Source organism: Grammomys surdaster, unplaced genomic scaffold (genome assembly GCF_004785775.1).
Source record: "Grammomys surdaster isolate TR1022 unplaced genomic scaffold, NIH_TR_1.0 219, whole genome shotgun sequence".
NCBI classification, from domain to species: Eukaryota; Metazoa; Chordata; class Mammalia; order Rodentia; family Muridae; genus Grammomys; species Grammomys surdaster.
In genome coordinates this window covers 1,804,845-1,825,013 of record NW_021604664.1, presented here as the reverse complement: position 1 = coordinate 1,825,013, position 20,169 = coordinate 1,804,845, and the positions used below count along the sequence as shown (strand labels likewise).

General features: G+C 45.2%; 1 protein-coding gene across 2 annotated transcripts in view; it reads right to left on the bottom strand.

Moving 5' to 3' along the window:
- Positions 1 to 20,169, bottom strand: part of Pnpla7 (patatin like phospholipase domain containing 7) — a 76,858-nt gene that overhangs the window by 9,015 nt on the left and 47,674 nt on the right. For both annotated transcript variants that reach the window (XM_028772777.1, XM_028772778.1), the window contains exons 21-25: positions 12,035 to 12,184; positions 6,358 to 6,421; positions 5,490 to 5,658; positions 4,179 to 4,361; positions 3,298 to 3,416 (exon numbers count right to left, since the gene is read on the bottom strand). In XM_028772777.1, the coding sequence (XP_028628610.1) occupies positions 3,298 to 3,416; positions 4,179 to 4,361; positions 5,490 to 5,658; positions 6,358 to 6,421; positions 12,035 to 12,184 (685 nt within the window). The remainder of the gene's footprint in view (positions 1 to 3,297; positions 3,417 to 4,178; positions 4,362 to 5,489; positions 5,659 to 6,357; positions 6,422 to 12,034; positions 12,185 to 20,169) is intronic.

The window sequence follows — 20,169 nt, the reverse complement described above, 5'->3', positions numbered from 1 at the left end:
GAGAGAGAGAGAGAGAGAGAGAGAGAGAGAGAGAGAGAGAGAGAGAGGCAGAGACACAGAGAGGCAGACAGATAGAGACAGAGAATGAATGATGTAAAAATTAGTACCTTCATTCAAAGCTGTCACTGAAAGAGAACCAGAGACTGAGGGACAACACTGGCATAAATGCACCTGGAAAGACTTTCAGGAAGAATAAAAAGACTTTTCTCAACGCAAGAAAAAGAGACAATGTATTCAAAATGCGCAAAGACTTCAAGTGGATACCTCGCAACAAGGACAATGAAAGGCCGGTACAGCCCAAGAGCAGGAGCAAGTTTGATATCGCCAGCTCTCAGAGAGCTACAAATCTGAGTCAATGGACCAGATGCTGCACACCCACCAGAGTGGCTTCAACCTAAAGTCTTGACAACATCCAGGGTGAACTAGAAGAGGAAAATGGAAAACTCACACGTGGCTGGTGGGGTGTAAACGGAAAACTACCCCATGATCAGGTAATTCCACTCCTATATTTATCCGAGAGGAAAGAAAAACATACATCCACTAAAAGAAAAAATATAATTTTGTTCCTTATAACTGGAACCAGAAAACTCAAACATCTAAACAGAAGGGAGGCTGTGAGAATCCGGTGATGAGGGCGTCTCCTGACAGACCCTCACCTACAACACAAACGTCAGTCATCACGCTGAGCGGACAAACCCAGACACATGAGCACATATGGGAAATTCTGAGGAGTAAACAAAGCAATAAATAAAAGATGCTGCTGCTGCCTCAATGAATACTGCATTAGTGAAGGAGCGAAGGCTGAGAGGAAAAGGCTGTCCCCACTTTGGAACCTGATGGTAACATCTGTAACACCAGCACTTGTGAGGCTGCCGCAGGAGAATCTCAAGCTCCAGGGCAGATTGGGTCAGGTAAAGAGAACCTGTCTCAAACAAAATAAACAAAAATAAAATTGAAAGTGTTCAAATATTTTAGTAGAAAAATGATAGTTGAAAGATACAATTGAAAAAAATCTCTAAGAAAACAGAACAGAAATAGAGTTTTAAAAGCTGTGAGAAGGGCTGGAGAGATGGCTCAGTGGTTAAAAGCACTGACTGCTCTTCCAGAGGTCCTGAGTTCAATTCCCAGCAACTACATGGTGGCTCACAACCATCTGTAATGGGGTCTGATGCCCTCTTCTGGTGTGTCTGAAGACAGCTATAATTGTACTCATATACATAAAATAAATAAATCTTAAAAAAAAAAAGAGCTATGAGAAGTGCAGGCTTCCCTTAGGGGTGAGAAGCACAGTCTTCTCTTAGGGTACCACTATTAAGCCCTGGGAAGAGAGAACAGAGAAAGGCAAATTTTGTTTTTAAAAATGAAACACTTGGGACTAGAGAGATGGTTCAGTGGCTAAGAGCACACTGAACCTCCAGAGGGTCTGGGTTTAATTCCTGCACGTCAGCTCACAACTGTCTGACTACAGTTCTAGAGGATCACACCCTCTGCCAGCCTCTGCAGACAACAGACATTCATGAACTGCACATGCAGATAAAATACCTATATACATAAAGTAATTAAAACTGAAACATTTCCTAGAGTTTCAACCACATCAATTTCCAAATGTGAAAGGCCTCAGGAGACTCCAGTCAGGTGAGACCAGCGGCAGCACTGAGATACCGTTTCATCCTTTCAGAAGAACAAGATGAGAAGAACCCCTGTAAGGCCCCAGAAAGCAAAGTCAGAGCGGTGGACAGACAGTTTCAGCAATCTCCACAATGCCCAAGCTACACACACAGTACAACTCTGACAAAATTTCTCAGACATTATTTTCATCGTGAATTCTGTGCCTAGTCAAAGCCTCACTCAGGTCTGAGAGCAGAGGGAAGGTCTGTGGACAGGCCCAGTGCTAACACTGTCACCACCCACACAGCCTCTCCAGGAGATTCTACAAAGATGAAGACAGGGGATGTAGAAAATGGAGCTAAACCAGGGAAAAACAACGGCATTTGTTAGGATGGTGCCAAAGAGAAATCTCAGGCCCGACTGTCAGCTGGAAATATATCAGTAAAGATGAGGGGCTGGTGGGCTGGCTGGTGCACAACCTTAAAACCTCAAACAGAGACGATTTGGACAAAGAGGATATGAATGCTCCGTGGTGTTTGTCAGTACAGTGATATCACTAGAAATGGAGCTGAAGAAAACACAGCAGTCAGAAATGCCTAGGAAGGACATGGTGTCAGAGCTGTACCTTCACAGAGCCGCACACTGCCAGCGCTGGCTGTCCCAGTGCTGGGACCTCATGAGGATGTGAGAGTAAGAGACGGATGGGGCAGAGCCACAGACCATGAGTGGCACAGAGAGCAGCACACGTACACTGTTGGAAGACTGAATGTAGTTACTTCTGGGCAGTCTGTAGACTTGGCTGGGGTGGGGGCAGGCAGAGGACTGCCTCTTGTACCTCACAGAACCACATGGCTGTTAAGTACACCTTGAGCAGAGTGAAGAATTCATCAACCTGCAAACCAGGACCAAGTCTAGACCTAATTGTTCTAAGCGTCTACTGTCTAGAGACACAGGAAGGACCAAGGCCTCTCCCTACCTGGCAATGGAGGCTGCCACACCACTCCGCTAGGACAGCTTCCCCTGGGATCTCAAGATACAGTGGTGTCGTTTCACTACTAGATTGAGCAGAGCCAGGATTCAGCTCCCAGACGACAGCTCCAGAGCACCCTCTTCCTGGGAAATGTGCAGTCTGACGCTGCCCTTCACACATATCTGGTTCACCACTTCATCTTCCCTGTGATTCCCCTGGGCCTCTACTTCTTTCAGCTCAGAAGGATCAGATGACAACTCAGGGCAGGAATTACACAGGCTAAAAGTCCTTTAAAGAACCCAGAGCCCAAAGAACTATTTTTCTAGTTCATGAGCACATCAGGTCATTCCTCCACAAGTGGGAAGAACTTCATGGAGAGCCTAATGGGGAACCAGCAAAGGATGGGAACAGACAATATTCAAAGAGAAGACACATGGCTAACCAAACAAATGCTTCTAAGTATAGGCACTCGGACAATACACATTTTCTACCAAACTGGTATCAGTGAAATCAGAACATCTGGGCTATAAACATTCAAGTATCCAGATACTTAGGCATGCATACCACACCCTTGTCGCCCATGTGGACTCTTTCCTGAGGATACCAGAGTAGTCCAAGGGTCTCTTCACTTATGGCACCACACTACCATCTGCTCAGGGTAAAGCTGGTGGGAATAACTGTCACCCCCACACACAGCACACAGTTGCACTGGAACTCACCTGGCTCCACCCCCTCCAAGCACCAAGGCAATGGCGTTGCCTGTCAGCATCCGTGCCAGGCGGGAGAAGTCGGAATGACGGTCTGGTGGTCGTTGGAAAACACGTGTGTACATTTCAACCTGAGATGAGCCAAAGAAAGACAGAGGTTTACGCATTTCTTCAGCTAAAACTCTGCATGTCCTGATTTGCCTCAGATCCTATCCTTTCCAGAACACGGCCCTATTAGCACCAAAGTGCCTGAAAGGGTTCAAGCTCACCTGGGGGTGCTGGCAGAGGAAAGACAGACCTGGAGGGAGCTTCTAGACTACCTAGGACCACAGAGCCCCACAGGATGTCCCGTAGGAGTCTCTCCACTGGCCCTAGATGCAGACAGTACTCTCAGGGACAGAGATGCAGCTAACAGGATGCTGTCCATTGAGCTGTGGGGGGAGAATGGGCTACAGCATGTAGACACAACCAAGTTTTCATACTGGGCCCAAAGAACTGAAGCTGACTCAAGGAAGAGGTGTCTCAGGATTGTGTCTGCATCTGCCCTGAAGGGACAGCATAGGGACCTGACCATGAGATCTCTCTGAGGCTTCGGCTAAACGTGAGGCTTTCAGCCTTGGATCCTGAAACTAAGTCAAGCACAGATTCCTGGGCTTCCCAGGTCTTGATGTCCTCTGTGTCTATGCCACTACCATGTGCCTTTCTTCATCTGCAAGGCAGCCCAAGAGTTAAGGTCACAGTCAGAGTTCAGAAGCAGGAGAGTTAAGCCCAACCAGAACCCACATGCCCCGATGCTGCGTAAAGGGGAAGGAAGACAGTTCTAAATATACAGTTAGAGGCCAGAGATGATGTAGTCAGGGCCAAATCCCACTGAACCAGCCCACCAGCCTCACCAACTTGGGCAAGCTCCTCTTGGAGAAGACACGGCGTGGGCAGCAGAGGTGCAAATGGCCAGAACACCAACTTCGCATGTTGAGCCACTCCACCGTGCGGGAAGGCACTGGACCCTCCTCTTTGTGCAGCAAGATAAGTTGCTTCTGGGCACGCACAGCTGTGCTCTCCAACATCTGCTCCAGCTGGGGGACAGTAGGGCCTGGTCAGCAAATCCAGGCAAGCCTGAGCACTGAGCATCGTACAGAACCAAGCTGTCCCCAAGTGTATACTCAACACTACCCTGATGGCTGTCTGAGAGAGGACAGTGTCTGATGAGTCTAGTTAGTATCTGGGCTACAAAGATGGCTCATCTTGGGGTTGCTAATGCCCTGACCACATGGTCCACTCAACTGTGAATGCTGGTGGCTAGCACGGCTGTGAGGGTGCTCGGATATGAGACGGCAGTGTGTCCTGTGTCTCAGACACCACTTTATGAATGTGTGTACAACCTTCACAAATGACGCACACCTTTGGGGAACTGCTCCTCTACAGTGGGGGCACACAGTGGGGACACACAGTGGGGGCACATGTCAGAAGGGATGAATTTAGCTGCTCCAGGATGAGACAGCCAGAGGAGATGCCTGAAGTGAGAGCTGAGCTACAGATAGATGAGAGAGAATACTAATCACAATAAAATCTTATGGCTTCTTAGAGTTTTCACTTCTGGGAAGGACATGGAGCTTTTCGGCCATACCTGCAGCCATCCACAAAGGAAAACTATAAAAATAAGCAGCTCAGCGATTTGGCAGCATCTAGTAAGAACAAACATTCTCTTTGGGGTCAACAGCTTGAAAGCCTCTGAAGACAACTTGCACTTGGCTCGTTACTATGAGGTAACCGGCAGAGACTGCCGATGGTGGAACGCTCACAAACGGAAAAACAAACAGCTGACAAAATGGACCAAGTGATGGGCTCTATCAAAATCCTAGCTACTGGCGGAAAAGTACATCTCATGCTGGGTAGAGGTGGCGCACACCTTTAATCCCAGTGCTTAGATGGCATAGGCAGATGGATCTGAGAGGCCAAGCTGGTCTATATAGTGACTTCCAGGACAGCCAGAGATACCGAGTGAAACCCTGTCCCAAAACACCAAAAAAAGTAAATTTCAGAATGATACAAAATAGGGCTCTGTTTCTCTATAATCTCTAGGAGTGAATTCAGCAAAGGTATCCAGAGAGTGGGTGGTAGATATGTGGTCCTCTTCTGAGAAATACTTCAACCAAGGGAAGATGGACAGGGTTCTGGGGATGGAAGTCCCTCTGAGCACTCACCTCACCTACTACTGGCTCTTGCTCACCCAGGCCCACAATGAGGATGCAGTCAGCTTGACGGATGCAGCGCTGGGTCCAGGGTGTGAGTGTGCTGTCTGCTTGATACAGCACAATCCGGTGAATGTCCTCCTGCTGCCCCAGCCAACTGGACAGCCGGTACTCATGGATGCTGCAAGACATAGAGCAGCACCTCACCTTCTTAAAATAATTTAAAATTTTTATTTATGTATGAGTATACTACCTATCTGCATATACACCTGCATGCCAGAAAAGGGCAACAAATCCCTTTATAGGTGTCGTGAGCCACCATGTGGTTGCTGGGAATTGAACTCAGGACCTCTGGAAGAACAGTCAGAGCTCTTAACCACTGAGCCAAACCCTAAATAAAGATTTTTATTTACACTATTTCACTATATGGCATTGGCTGCCCTGGAACTCACTCTGTAGGGTAGGCTAGCCTTGAACTTACAGAGACTGGGCTGCCTCTGCCTGCAGACTGCTGGCCTCTCACCTTCTATGGAGTCTCCTAAGGCGCCTCGTCTCCATTAGCCTCCCTCCCACAGAGCAGCAGAGGAGGCGTGGAACTGGGCAGTTGAACAGAGGCTGTGGCCAGGTCTAGAGGTTGGGGGCTTAAGAGAAAACGAGACGCAGAGCTGCCTATATGCTAAGAGGGGCCTGTTGTCTCCTTGACCTCTAATGGTACCCAAGGACATATATAGAGTAGAGAGTATAGCTGGACAAGGAACACGCTGTTATGTGCAGACATGGATAATGAGGTCCATCTTAGGACCATGCCAGGACAGCTAAGACAGAAGTTCAGGTTGGCTAAATTTTTCCATGTGAGACCACAAGGGGGCCAGGGGCGCACCTGTCTAGAGCAGCAGAACCAAGACGTTGTTTGATGTTGTCACTGGTCAGCAGCAGAACAGGACCTGAAAACAACCATCCATTTCATAAGTCTGTCCCAGCAGCCACCTCTTAGGAAAAGCCAGGGATCAGTGTTTGCACCTTGTCCTAGGATCAGCTCCCTGGGAGGGATTGCTGGCAGTGGCATGAGCTTTTAGGCTGTCTCTCCAAATCTGGGTCTCCTGTTGACACATGAGCCAAGTCCTTGCAATCCTACCTGCAATCAGGTATGTGGACACATGGTGGTGGCACGGACAGCATGCAACAGTAAAGCTTGAAATCCTATAACTGCCCAAAGCCACATCTAAAGTGGCCTGGATCTAAATTTAGTTCATTCACAAGCAGATGACAAACATTTATATCCATGCTTCTCAAATTAGCCAAGGAAAGGTCACATGTGGCTCAGAAGCAATGCAGAGTGGAGAGCAGTGGGCACCTCAGGAAACTGCCTCACATGGCCAGGTGGAAAGGGGTCTAGCCATGGGAAAGCCAAAAATAATACACAAGGAGAATTAAATCATTCTTAACAAGCCAATCATGATGACCCAGTCTCTAATCCAGGCATTTGGAAAACAGAGGCAGGTGGATCTTTGTAAATTCAAGACTGGCTTGGTCTACATGCTTCCAAATCTGCTAGGCTAGAGCTACATAGTTAGACCTTGTCTCACAAAACAAACAACAAAAATCATTCTAAACACACTCTTCCAGAGTGTGCAATTAAGAAATAATCTGTAAGAGTCTGCCCTCCCTCTAAACAGGGTCTCAAACTGGCCTTGAACTCCTAAATTCAAGCAATTGACTCAGCTCTGCATTTTAAGAATCTGGAACTACAAGCAAACACCACCGCATCTGGCAACAGTATCAAATCTTAATTAGCAGCTGTTTCTTAGAGGCCTACAGAATAAGGGGATCTTTACAGTTGTGAAGGCCACTGGAATGTGGCTATCACAACTCCAAGTTAAACTGTATAAATGCAGCCAGGCATGGTGGTACCTGCTTGCAAAGGAAGGTGGATCTCTGGGAGTTCCAGGCCAGCCAGAGATACAAAGTGAGACCCTGTGGTAGCACATGTCTTTAATCCTAGCACTAGGGAAGTAGAGGCAAGCAGATCTCTAAGTTTGAAGACAGCCAGGTCTACAAGGTGAGTTTCTGGACAACCCGGCTTCACAGAGAAACCCTGTCTGGGGGTGGGTGAAGGGGGAATAGAAATTTTTTAAGCAGGCAAATCTGTCCCACTACAGAGGTGAAGAGCAAAGGACAGCAGGTCCATATGCACCTTGAGGCCACTGCTTCAACTTGGACAGTGGCAGGAGATGAAGCCACACATTTTTTCTATCTGTCCCTGGTAAGAGGCCATCCTGCATAGACTAAATGGGATCTTGTCACACAAAATATGTAAGCATGGGCTGAAGGGATGGCTCAGTGGTTAATAGTAACAGTTGTTCTTCCAGAGGTCCAGAGTTCAATTCCCAGCAACCACATGGTGGCTCACGACCATCTATAATGGATTCTGATGCTTTCTCCTGGTGTCTGAGTACAGCTTCAGTGTACTCATATAAATAAAATAAATTTTAAAAAAAACCAATGCACATAAAATAAAAATAAATAAATTTTAAAAAAGAAAAGATTGGAACCACTGTCCTTTAGGATCATGTGTGGAAATCAAACTTGAAAGGATTTATGCTGGGCAGTGGTGGCACACGCCTTTAATCCCAGCACTTGAGAGGCAGAGGCAGGCGGATTTCTGAGTTTGAGGCCAGCCTGGTCTACAGAATGAGTTCCAGGACAGCCAGGGCTACACAGAGAAGCCCTGTCTTGAAAAACAAAAACAAAAACAGGACAGCCAGGGCTACACAGAGAAACCCCTGTCTCGAAAAACCAAACCAAAACAAAAAAAAACACACACAAACAAACTTGAAAGGATTTGTGGGGCAGATAGTTTTGGCCTTTAATCTTAACTCTGTGAGACGAATACCTGTGTTTAACTGTAGGGGAACCATGGTCAGTCCTCTAAAGGGCCTCAATTTCAAAACAGTTCCCATTCTTTGCCTTATATGATTCAAAATAAACAGAGTTCTAAACTAAAATAATGTAATAAAGTTCAATAAAGGTTTTTTTTTCACCATGAAAAAAAAAAAAGAAAAGAAGAAGAAAAAGAAAGACAGTGTTCAATAGATGGGAATAACAAGATACTGACCAGGAAAAAATATTCACAAAGTATTAATAGAAAACTGTTATCTAAAATATATACAAAAGAATAACTGAACAAAAGAATAGTATTCATCTGTCTTTTTAAAAAAAAAAAAGTTTCAAAAAACACAACTCTTGGATTGGAGAGCTGGCTCAGTGGTTAAGAGCATTGGCTGCTCTTCCAGAGGACCCAATGTCAATTCCCAGCACCACTTGGCAGCTCACAACCGTCCATTTGAGGAAATTTGATACACACATATACATGTAGGCAAAATGCCAATGTACATAAAATGCGAACCATAAATAGATAATTACAAAGATAAAAATTTTAAAAAGGTTATCAAGCTGGGCAGTAGTAGCATACGTCCAGAGGCAGGCAGATTTCTGGGTTCGAGGCCAGCCTGGTCTACAGAGTGGGTTCTAGGACAGCCAGGGCTACACAGAGAAACCTTGTCTTTTTTTTTTGTTGTTTTTTTGTTTTTGTTTTTGTTTTTGTTTTTGTTTTTCAAGACAGGGTTTCTCTGTGTAGCCCTGGCTGTCCTGGAACTCACTCTGTAGACCAGGCTAGCCTCGAACTCTCGAACTCAGAGATCCGCCTGCCTCTGCCTCCCAAGTGCTGGGATTAAAGGCATGCGCCACCACTGCCCGGCGAGAAACCTTGTCTTTAAAAAAAAAAACAAAAAACAAAAAACAAACAAACAAAAAAAAACACACAAGAAGTTATCAAGTCACCTACTACCAAAAGACACAGAGGAACTCAAATATAGAATCCCAATCATACATCACTCTGAGAAATTGCTAAATTACGGAAACAGTAAAAGACCAGCAGCCACCAGGGTTTGTTCTGGAGAAGCTGTACGCAGAGCACAGAGGACCCTCAGGACTGTAGAAAATACCTTACATGACCCTGTAGTAGTGAGCACGCGTCACACACATCTGCCCACAGAACTACAACAGCAGTGAGCCCTCATGTGCACTCTGAACCTTGAGCAATTCGGACATGACACAAGTCCCACTCTGGCAGGGGTAGCTGTTCATGGAAAAGGGCAGGGACCTGCCGGTGCAATCCAGGGTTCTTCCCAGTCTGCATTGATTCCACTACTCTTCAAAACCAAAGGTTTTTGTTGTTTCTGCTGTTTTGTTTTTTTTTGTTTTGTTCTGTGAGTCAAAGTCTTTCTATATAGCTGTGACTGGCTGACAACTCACTGTGAAAATCACGCTGGCCTTCCATTTGCTGCAATCTTCCTGTGTCTGCTGCCCAGGCGCTGGGATTACAGGTATGTGCCACCATACTTGACTTTAAATGTAGGATGGTGAAAGGCAGCCTGGTTCCTGGTTGAGCTAAGGCTAGAAACCCCAGTGACCATGAAGGGACAGAGGGCATTTCTCCCAGTCCTGGGCACCTGGCTCCTGTCACATAGCTACAGCTCCCCACAGATTTGTGGCCATTGGGCACATAAGCTTTGTCCCTGCCTACCCCTACCTGCCCTGAGATTCAAAATAGCCCCTCACAAAAATCCAACTTATTTTGCCCAATGCTTCTTCTGTACCTCACTCCGGACCATTATTAGCAGTCATTCCCATGAACATTTCCCTTCATGACTCCATGAACCCTATCCACAAAGAAAGCACAGGACACTCCTCTCTTTGACCTACCCCCCACTTTTGCCTTGTAGGGTCCTCTTCAAAACCCCATCTACATGTGCATTCACATGCATACATGTGTACATACATACATAAGAACAGCTAATGAATCTGAAGTTGGCCTTTAGAGTATACAAAATATGTTGCTGGTCCTAGCCTCATGTATGGTGTCATCATAGGTGACAGTGGGAAAGGCCAGGGCGGCCTTTCCTCATTGGTTTGCCATTTCTTGTAATCCCACAATTGCCTCGAAATAAGCAAGTTTTCTCCACTGAGCAACCTGATATTGCACTGGACTCGACAACCAGTGTCACCTCAGATGAACAGGACTTCCTATACACTGTAGTATGGTTCAAGAATACCAAACAAGCCAGGCATGGGGGACTCATGTCTTTAATTCCAGCGTTCTGGAAGCAGAGGCAGGCTGATCTCTGTGAGTTCAAAACCAGTCTGGTCTACATAGGAATTCCAGGACAGCCAAAGCTACATGGAAAGACTGTCTCAAAAACAAAATGAAACAAAAACAATAAAAATTTAAACTATATATACTATATACTACTATATTAAGATTTTAAGAATAATTTATAAATAATAGATACTGCATTATCTTTCAATTTTACAGATTTTTGGTTTGCATTATTTAATGTTTTATAGCAGTGGTTCTTGGTATTCCTCATGTTCTGACTCTTTAATACAGTTCCTCATGTTGTGACCCCACACCATAACATTATTTTGCTGCTACTTCATAACTGTAATTTTGCTGCTGTTATGAATCATAATGTATATATCTGATGAGCAGGATATCTGATATGTGATCCCCCAAAGGGGTTATGCCCCTCAGGTTGAAACCCACTATTTTATGTAATTAAGCCTGTGTGAGTAGAGGACATATATGTGCCATTTTAGTGTATCCATACTAAAATGGATATTCTGATCATAATATCTTGTTTATGTTTATTGGGCAGACTGACTGCATTTACCATTACGACCTTTTACAGAGACAGTCCTGAGATTTTTCCTATAACTTACCAGAGAAAGTGAGGGTCTTATCATATATTCACTCAAAATTATATAAACACTTATAAATAAAATGTTAAATACAGAACACCTTACCAACTTGAAAATTCTCAGGAATTCTCCTGAGTTGTATGTTCTTAGATTCCAAAATGTTAAGCATATATATCTTTATTTATCTTGTATAAGGAAAGCAGAGTATAGCTTATGGGAGCTGGCTCTCCCTCCCACCAGGTAGGCAGTGGGAATCAGACTCAAGCTGTCAAGCTTACAACATCTCAGTTAACTGCAGAGCCATCTTGCCAGCCCTAGGCTCTAAAATTTAACAGTTTTTTCCAGATGGGTGATTCCTGGGGGCTTCATCCTAGGACTAATATATTCCAGCAGCTGGCTCAGAGAGTGCTCTTGTTCTAAGCCCCACCCCTACCAGAGCAGCCTGGTCCCAAACAAGGGCGTTTTCCCAGCCAGTCAACAAACTCCATGGCTATGTACCCTAACACCCACTCCAGCAAGCAGAGTGCTGGCATATACTCAGAACCCAAAATTATGGTCCTGAACTGGAGGTGTCTGTACAGAGGACCCTCCTAATAATGCCTCTGGTGCCCCCATCTTAAGGCTTTCTAGCACATTACACAGCACTATATACTCTGTGTCCACGCAGAACTCAGAGCCTCAAAATCCCTCAACTTGTGGAGAGTTACCTGAGAGTAGAGCCTCCCCTGGCTCAAGATCCAGCCCCAGGATAGAGGGCAACTAGTAACTGTTACTTCCAGGACGTCTATGTGGCTTACCAATGGCACTGAGGGCATGCTGGAGCTCCAGAGCAAAGGCAGTTAGGGGCACATCCTCAGAGACAGGCATTGCTGCTACCGTGGACAAATTGCCAGGTGGGTTTCCCAAGTCCCATTTGCTGCTTGCTGTGTTAAATCCAAGCTGGTGACCTGTAGGCACAGAACCAGAAATCAACTTTGAAGTCTGGGCCATCAGCAGAACAGCTTCCATGGTTCCAGATGAGGCAGGGGGCCACCCAGTATGCCCAGGGTCTGCTTTCAGTTGCCCAAAGACTAAAGCAGACCCGTGAGCAATACCAAAACTATGTGGACCCTCCAGAGCTTGGGAACTCAAGGATCAAAAATCTGGACTACATTCTGCCAGCTGAGAGCAACCCCCCCCCCGGCCTCATTATGTAGCCTAGGCTGGCCTCAAATCTGCCTGTGTTAATAGTAAACATACTACCACGCCAGGAAGGATTTGTTTCTCTATATAGTTTTTTGGTTTTGTTTTTTTAACCTAGAAATAGTAAGCTTAGAAGGGCAACAGACACGCCTTTACTATCTCTTATCCACATGGGATTTTCTTTTTTTTTTTTTTTTGTTTTGTTTTGAGACAGGGTTTCTCTGTGTAGCCCTGGCTGTCCTGGAACTCACTCTGTAGACCAGGCTAGCCTCGAACTCTCGAACTAAGAAATCTACCTGCCTCTGCCTCCCAAGTGCTGGGATTAAAGGCGTGCGCCACCACCGCCCGGCCACATGGGATTTTCAAACCCAAAGGAAACAGATTCAATAAGGAAGGTTGTTCAGGGGCAGGGGCAGGTATGTCCTGGGTGATACCAGAAGGAACTCCTGGAAGAGAGACCAAAGTAGGCCGAGCCTCTCTGAGACTGTGATAGTCATGGGTCCCATAGTTCCTTACCTACATACCCAGGGCTCTTCTCCCCGGGCTCTACTCAGCTGCAGGGGATGAGGAGCTGCACCTCTAACACAAGTGCAAGACCAGACATTTTTATTTTGCTACCCTTCAGCAAAAGATTCTTCTCTTGGTGTGTGCCCTTCCTGTTTCCATGAAGGTGGCTAAGCATATCTCATTCCACCAAGTAGGCATGTCCCACTTGACTAGGGTTTCCTGTGGCATTGCTATGGGCTCCCTGGCCACCGATGGCCCACACCAGACCTGTTTTACTTTGACACAGACCCATCTTCAGGCCAGAGCTGTCTGTCTCCCTTAAAGGCAGTTTCCAAATGGCTGGCTTCTTCTATGCTTGGCACCCCAGGAACAGCCTCCAGAGACTGTCAGGTACATGATGCTAATCAGATGGACATGTGTCTGCACAGAGACTGACTTGAAGTCAGGTGCAGTGACCCAAGTGGAGCTCCGAGGCTATGTGCAGCTCCATTCAGGGATCTGTACGCAGAGAGCCAGCCACTAGTGAAGCCAGGCCACAGCCAAGACAGTCACCATGTTTCCAGATGACACAAGGCACACGGCAGTAAGAGAGCTGAGGAAGGGTTTGCCACTCCGAGCAAATCTAAGAGCAGGGAGAGAGATGAGGAGCCATACCCTATGTCACATGTCTACCAGGTGCTGACAAGCAGAGACAAGTCTGCATCCTTAAGAGGCTACATGTGCCTCACATACATGCTACATACACATAATGCACATGCAATACAGACACTCTCCTGCATCATATATATACCACACACACACTACACATACTTCACATATATATCTCACACACACCATATACATCACACATACTTCCCATACATACCACCTAGGTACCATACATACACCACACATATAACACATACATGTACCTTACATATATATATATATATACCACAAACACACACCTCACATATACACCTCATATACACACATATACAAAAATAGTCACTGCAGGACTGTTTAAAAGAGTTGAAAAGGTCAGGGATAGTAGTGCACACCTTTAATCCCAAGAGGATCTTTGTGGGTTCGAGGCCAGCTAGGGATACATAATGATACCCTGTCTCAAAAAATAAACCAGGGCAGGGCGGTCGTGGCACATGCCTTTAATCCCAGCACTTGAGAGGCAGAGACAGGTGGATTTCTAAGTTTGAGGCCAGCCTGGTCTACAGAGTGAGTTCCAGGACAGCCAGAACTACACAGAGAAATCTTGTCTCGAAAAACTAAAATAAATAAGTAAATAAATAAATAAATAAATTTCTAAGAAGGAAAAGAAAAAGAGAAACAAAAAAACAAAGAAGAAAAAAGAACAAAAGAAGAAAAAATAAAACAGAACAAAAAACATAACAGCAATAACAACAACAAAAAATTAGTGGACCTTTAATTAATCTCAGCACTTGAGAGGCAGAGGCAGGCAGATCTCTGAATTCAAAGCCAGCCTGGTCTACAAAGTAAGTTCCAGGACAGCCAGGGCTACACAGAGAAACCCTCCCCTCTATTGTTGGTGGGAGTGCAAACTTGTACAACTACCTTGAAAATCCATATAGTGTTTCTTAGAAAATCGGAAATTGATCTACATTAAAACCAGCAAGCTACACCAATCCTGGGCATATACCCAGAAGATGCTCCTTCATACCACAAGGACACTTGCTCAACTATTGTTTATAGCAGCTTTATTCAAAGGAACCAGAAACTGGAAACAACCTAGATGTCCCTCAACCAAAGAATGGATAAAGAAAATGTGGTACATCTATCTACACAGTGGAGTATTACTCAGCTGTTAAAAAAACATAACATTAGCTGGGCAGTGGTGGCGCACACTTTTAATCCCAGCACTTGGGAGGCAGAGGCAGGCGGATTTCTGAGTTCGAGGCCAGCCTGGTCTACAGAGTGAGTTCCAGGACAGCCAGGGCTACACAGAGAAACCCTGTCTCGGAAAACCCAAAAAAAAAAAAAAAAAAAAAAAAAAGATAAAAAAAAAAAAAAAAAAAAACAACCAAAACCAAAAACATAACATCATGAAATTTGCAGGCAATTAGATGGAACTAGAAAAAAATCATCCTGAGTGAGGTAACCCAGACCTAGAAAGACAAACATGGTGCATACTCACTTACAAGTGGATATTAGCTGTAAAGGATAACTATGCTTCAATCTGTAGGAGGAGCTAAGGTGGGAGGAGTTAGGAGAGGAAGAGGAAAAAGGAAGAGGAGGAGCGAGAGAGGGCAGAGATGTAGGAGGATGGAGAACCACACAGGTATGGAGAGCAGTCGTGGGGAACAACTTTTATTTAGGTTAGCTAACTGGGAAACAACTCCAATTGTATGGGCATATTGATATTGAACATTACCAAACATATAAAGCCTTTGATTAATCTTTAAGCATTAGAGTCTCATTCTCTTACTGGGCCCACATGGATGGCGGGATGGTCTGAGCAATGCCCAGCCTTGAAGAGACAGCATGGAAGATTGGCAGAGCCATCTCCCACGCTGGTGTCTCGTGGGTGGCAGGGCTGGTGTTTCTGGCTGGCTGGTTCTAGCTGCTGTGAGAAACATGGCGGCTGAGCTAGGCAGAGCCACCATAGATAGTCGGCTGATCAGAGGCCAATTTTTTTTTGTTTTTGTTTTTGTTTTTTGTTTTTTCGAAACAGGGTTTCTCTTTATAGCCTGGGCTGTCCTGGAATTCACTCCGTAGACCAGGCTGACCTCGAATTCAGAAATCCACATGCCTCTGCCTCCCAAGTGCTGGGATTAAAGTTGTGCTCGACCACTGCCCGGCTCAGAGGCAACATCAATCCACAGATACAGAGAAGCTAAGTAACAAGGAAGGCTCCCTGGGAAGGAAGACTAGAATAAAGAATGAAGGTGGGAGGATGGAAGCTGGGATGGGAAAAAGCAGGATCTGGTGGTGGCTGGATGGAGAGGAACTGGGAGAGACAACTGGATTGAGGGCATCTCAGAGACGAGCTAGAAACCTATTACAACGGAAACTCCCAGGAATCTACAAGGGTGACCCTAGCTCAGCCTCCTGGCAATGGAGGACTATGAAGACCAAACTGGCCATCTCCTGTATCTAGGCACAACTTTCAGTGGAGGGATTGGGACACCAACCCAGCCACAAAACCTTTGACCTATAATTTGTCCTGCCTATGAGATGTGGTCAGGTAAAAAGATGGTGCAGAACTTGTGGGAGTGGCCAACCAATGACTAGTCCATCTTGAGACCCAAACCATGAGAGGGAGCCTACCCCTGACACTGCCTAGAGAGCAAGGACGCAGAGGCTGGAGAGCCCAGAGACCTAGGGTAAAAAATGATTCTTAATGGTATTCTGTTAGACTCATAGATTAGTGCCTAGCCCAATTGTCATCAGAGAGGCTTCACCCAGCAGCTGATGGGAACAGATGCAGACTCACAGCCAGACATTAGGTAGAGCTCAGTGAATCATGTGGAAGAGGGGGAGGAAGGATTGTAGAAGCCAGAGAGGTCAAGGACACAAGAAAACCCACAGAATCAATTAACCAGGGCACATAGGGGCTCACAGAGACTGAACCAACAACCAGGGGGCCAACATGGGTTTAACCTAGGCCTCCTGCATACATGTTACAATTTGTGTAGCTTGGTCTTCTTGTGGGACTCCTAACAGCAGGAGCAGGGGCTGTCTCTGACTCTTTTGCCAGCACTTGGGACCTTTTCCTCATACTGGGCTGTCTTGTCCAGTCTTACTATGAGGGGATGTGCCATGTTTGGCTGATGACGCATGGGAGTCCTGCCCTTTTCTGAGGAACAGTGGATGTGGGAGGAGGGGAGGAAGGACAGGGAGAGAGAGGAGGGAAACTGCCGTTGAGATGCAAAGAAAATAAATTAATTAATAAAAAATAAAAAAAGGAACAAACTTAAAAACAAAAACAGAGCTGGGGAGAGATTAGTGGGGGAAATGGCTAAATGAATGACCCTCTTAGGTATCAAAAAATAAAGCACATCTTTAAGTCTGGTGGTGGTGGCACACCCAGCCTGGTCTACAGAGTGAAGGCAGCCAGGGCTACACAGAGAAACCTTGTCTCAAAAAAAAAAGAAAAGAAAAGAAAAGAAAAGAAAAGGAAAAAGAAAGAAAAAAGAGCGACCACATCTTTACATATTGGCGAGAAACCTAAGGCTCTTATTACATAGCTACAGTATTAGTTATTATGTAGAGTGAAAATTATAGATACTGGGTATATAGAATCCTTTTTAGACATATAAAATATTCTTTAGGCTTTCTTTATAAGGACATGGAAAATTTTCTGAGAAACCGAGCCATGAAGCAAGTTAGGAATCTGGAAAGACCAGTCACCATTACTGGAACTGGCCGACCCGCAAAGAGAAAGGAAAGAATGCAGGTGAGCTAGGTAGAACCAAGCTGGAAACCAAGCTGAGACCCAAGCTGGTAACCGCAGTGACAGGGCAAGGCCGAAGTAACAGGGCAGGACCACATTCTTGAGAAAGATAAGCATACAGAGAGTTTCCACATGACCCTGACTCACGTAGGTTGGGTTCCTTTGAAATGTTCCGCTATTTTTATGTTATACCACCCTAGCAACCCCCTCACCCCCCCTCATTCCTTGGTTTGTGGTTTTTCCCCTTAAAAGCCCCTCTCAAACTGGCCGTCGGGGTCAATTCAGCTCCTGCGTGGGCATACGAATTGACCGCCAGCTAGCTGTCACATGCCGGAATAAACCTCATTATTGCTCCAGTACACGGTGTCTCGAGCAGATTACTGGGTGGTCCCGACTTTCTGAGACTTGAGTGAGGGTCTCCCCTCTGCGGAGGTCTTCAATTATAGAATAATTCTTATTGTTAAATAAACATCTCAAGCCTTCCAAAACCAAAGTGCCTGTATGTCTAAAGAAACAGAAACAAGCTCTGTTCAGCATGTCCTGACATTCATCACCAACTAGGTACCTGATCTTCCCTGACCAAAGCCCTCAGGGCTTACTGCCTGGCACCACCCCCTCCTCACACACACCTCAGCTCCATGGGGAATGAAGCAAATGGCCTGTCATGGCTCTGGCAGGAAAGCCATGGGCCCTCTTTGGTGCCTCCTTTTCCAGAGTCACCACAGAGCAAAGGAGTACAGAGTCCTAGCAACCATTCTGGTTTACTGGCTCAAGGACACACAAGCTGACCAGACTACCATAGCCACAAAACTAGGGCAGAACTTGAGCTGTGAATACACACACACACTGAGAGCCACAGAAGATTTAAATAGAATATAAGATTCAAAAATATATATTTACTTTATTTAATATATTAAGAAATTCAGTATACACTAAATTACTAGGTACATCAAGAGCAGGGAATATTATTTGTTTGGAAACAGGAACATTTTGTGACAGAGAACATTTAGAACACTCTGTGTGTGTGTGTGTGTGTGTGTGTGTGTGTGTGTCTAGTCTCTGACTGTCTTGGAACTACTCCCTTAGTTGACCAGGCTGGCCTTGAACTCTGCTTCCTGAGTGCTAGGATTAAAGGCTTGAGTCTCTACAGCAAAGACTTTTAATTTGAATAAGAAAAGGTTGGGAGTTGTTTGACAGGAACAAAGAAAGGCAGCTAGTTACTGCCAGCAATCTTGAAATCACCAACATTTCTAAAACACACAGAAACAGAAAACCTCAGCAAAGCAAAGAAGAGCCAAAATAAAACAACAAAAAGTTTTGGAGGGCCAGGCAGTGGTGGAGTATGCCTTTAATCCCAGCACTTGGGAGGCAGAGACAGGCAGATTTCTGAGTTCGAGGCCAGCCTGGTCTACAGAGTGAGTTCCAGGACAGCCAGGGCTACACAGAGAAACCCTGTCTCAAAAAACCAAAAAAAAAAAAAAAGTTTTGGAGGTTGAGGTGGGGGGAGGGACAGGACAGGAGTGACAGCAGCATACACTGGCAACCCCAGCAGGGGGTTATGAGACTACAGAGGGATCCTGGGGAGAAAGGTGGACAGTTCTAGGTCAGTCTGGGCTATATAATGAGTCTGAGGCCAGCCTGGGATGCACAGCAAGATCCTGTCTCAAAATAATAATACTCCCCCCCCCAATGTTTTAAATGACTTTGTATGGACTAAGAAGAGAATCGAGGTGACAGAAAAGAACAGGTGACATTGAGGACAGTGAAAATTCTATTTGAACATCATAGGGACAAGGAGATAAAACAGTGAACAGTGCCCCAGATTCCTTCAGGACAATAACAAAAGGCCCAACATTTGTGACATTTTGTTTCCAGAGGAAAAGAAAGAATACAGGGTTGCAAGAAGATATAAAGAAAGAAGGGCTAACAATTCCCAAATCTGCTAAAAGATACAAAGCTACAGAATAAAGCAAAACTAACCCCAAAAGGCATAAACCCAAAACCATCAAACCTCGGAAGAGTAAAGAGGAGGACGAATGGAGGGCAGGCCGTGCTGGGGAGTGCCGGGGAGCTGAAATCATGCTGCTGGGCCTTGCTGGGGAGTGCCGGGGAGCTGAAATCATGCTGCTGGGGTGTGGTGAAGTTCTGCCTTTTTCAGATTTTGGAACATTTCCAGACTACTGGTCAAACATTCCTAGTTTGAAAGTGGCAAATGTTCCTAAATTCAGAACTTCTGAATGCTGACATGACACTCAAGAAGTTTCAATTTTTCAAAGCAAATCTTTGGTTCTCACGGCATGTAGAAGTCATGGCTTAAAAATGGCTAAGTAACCAAAACTAACATCGGAAGAAAATAAAGATAAGATAGCAGACTAAATCCTAACAGAATACAGAATGTTAGATATAGGGACTGGAGAGATGGCTCAGTGGTTAAGAGCACTGACTGCTCTTCCAAAGGTCCTGAATTCAATTGCCAGGAACCACCACAACCATCTGTAATGGGATCCAATGCCCTCTTCTGGTGTGTCTGACAGCTGCAGTGTACTCACATACATAAAATACATAAATAAGTAAATTAAAAAAAAAAAAACAGAATGTTAGGTATAAATAAAAAAACCTGACTTCAGTATATCTTTCTTTAAGAAACTTATTTCAAACATAATGGTCAGACAGGCTAAGGAGAAAAGAAAGAAAGAAAGAAAGAAAGAAAGAAAGAAAGAAAGGAAGGAAGGAAGGAAGGAAGGAAGGAAGGAAGGAAGGAAGGGAAGGAAGGAAGGAAGGAAGGAAGGAAAGAAAGAAAGAAAGAAAGAAAGAAAGAAAGAAAGAAAGAAAGAA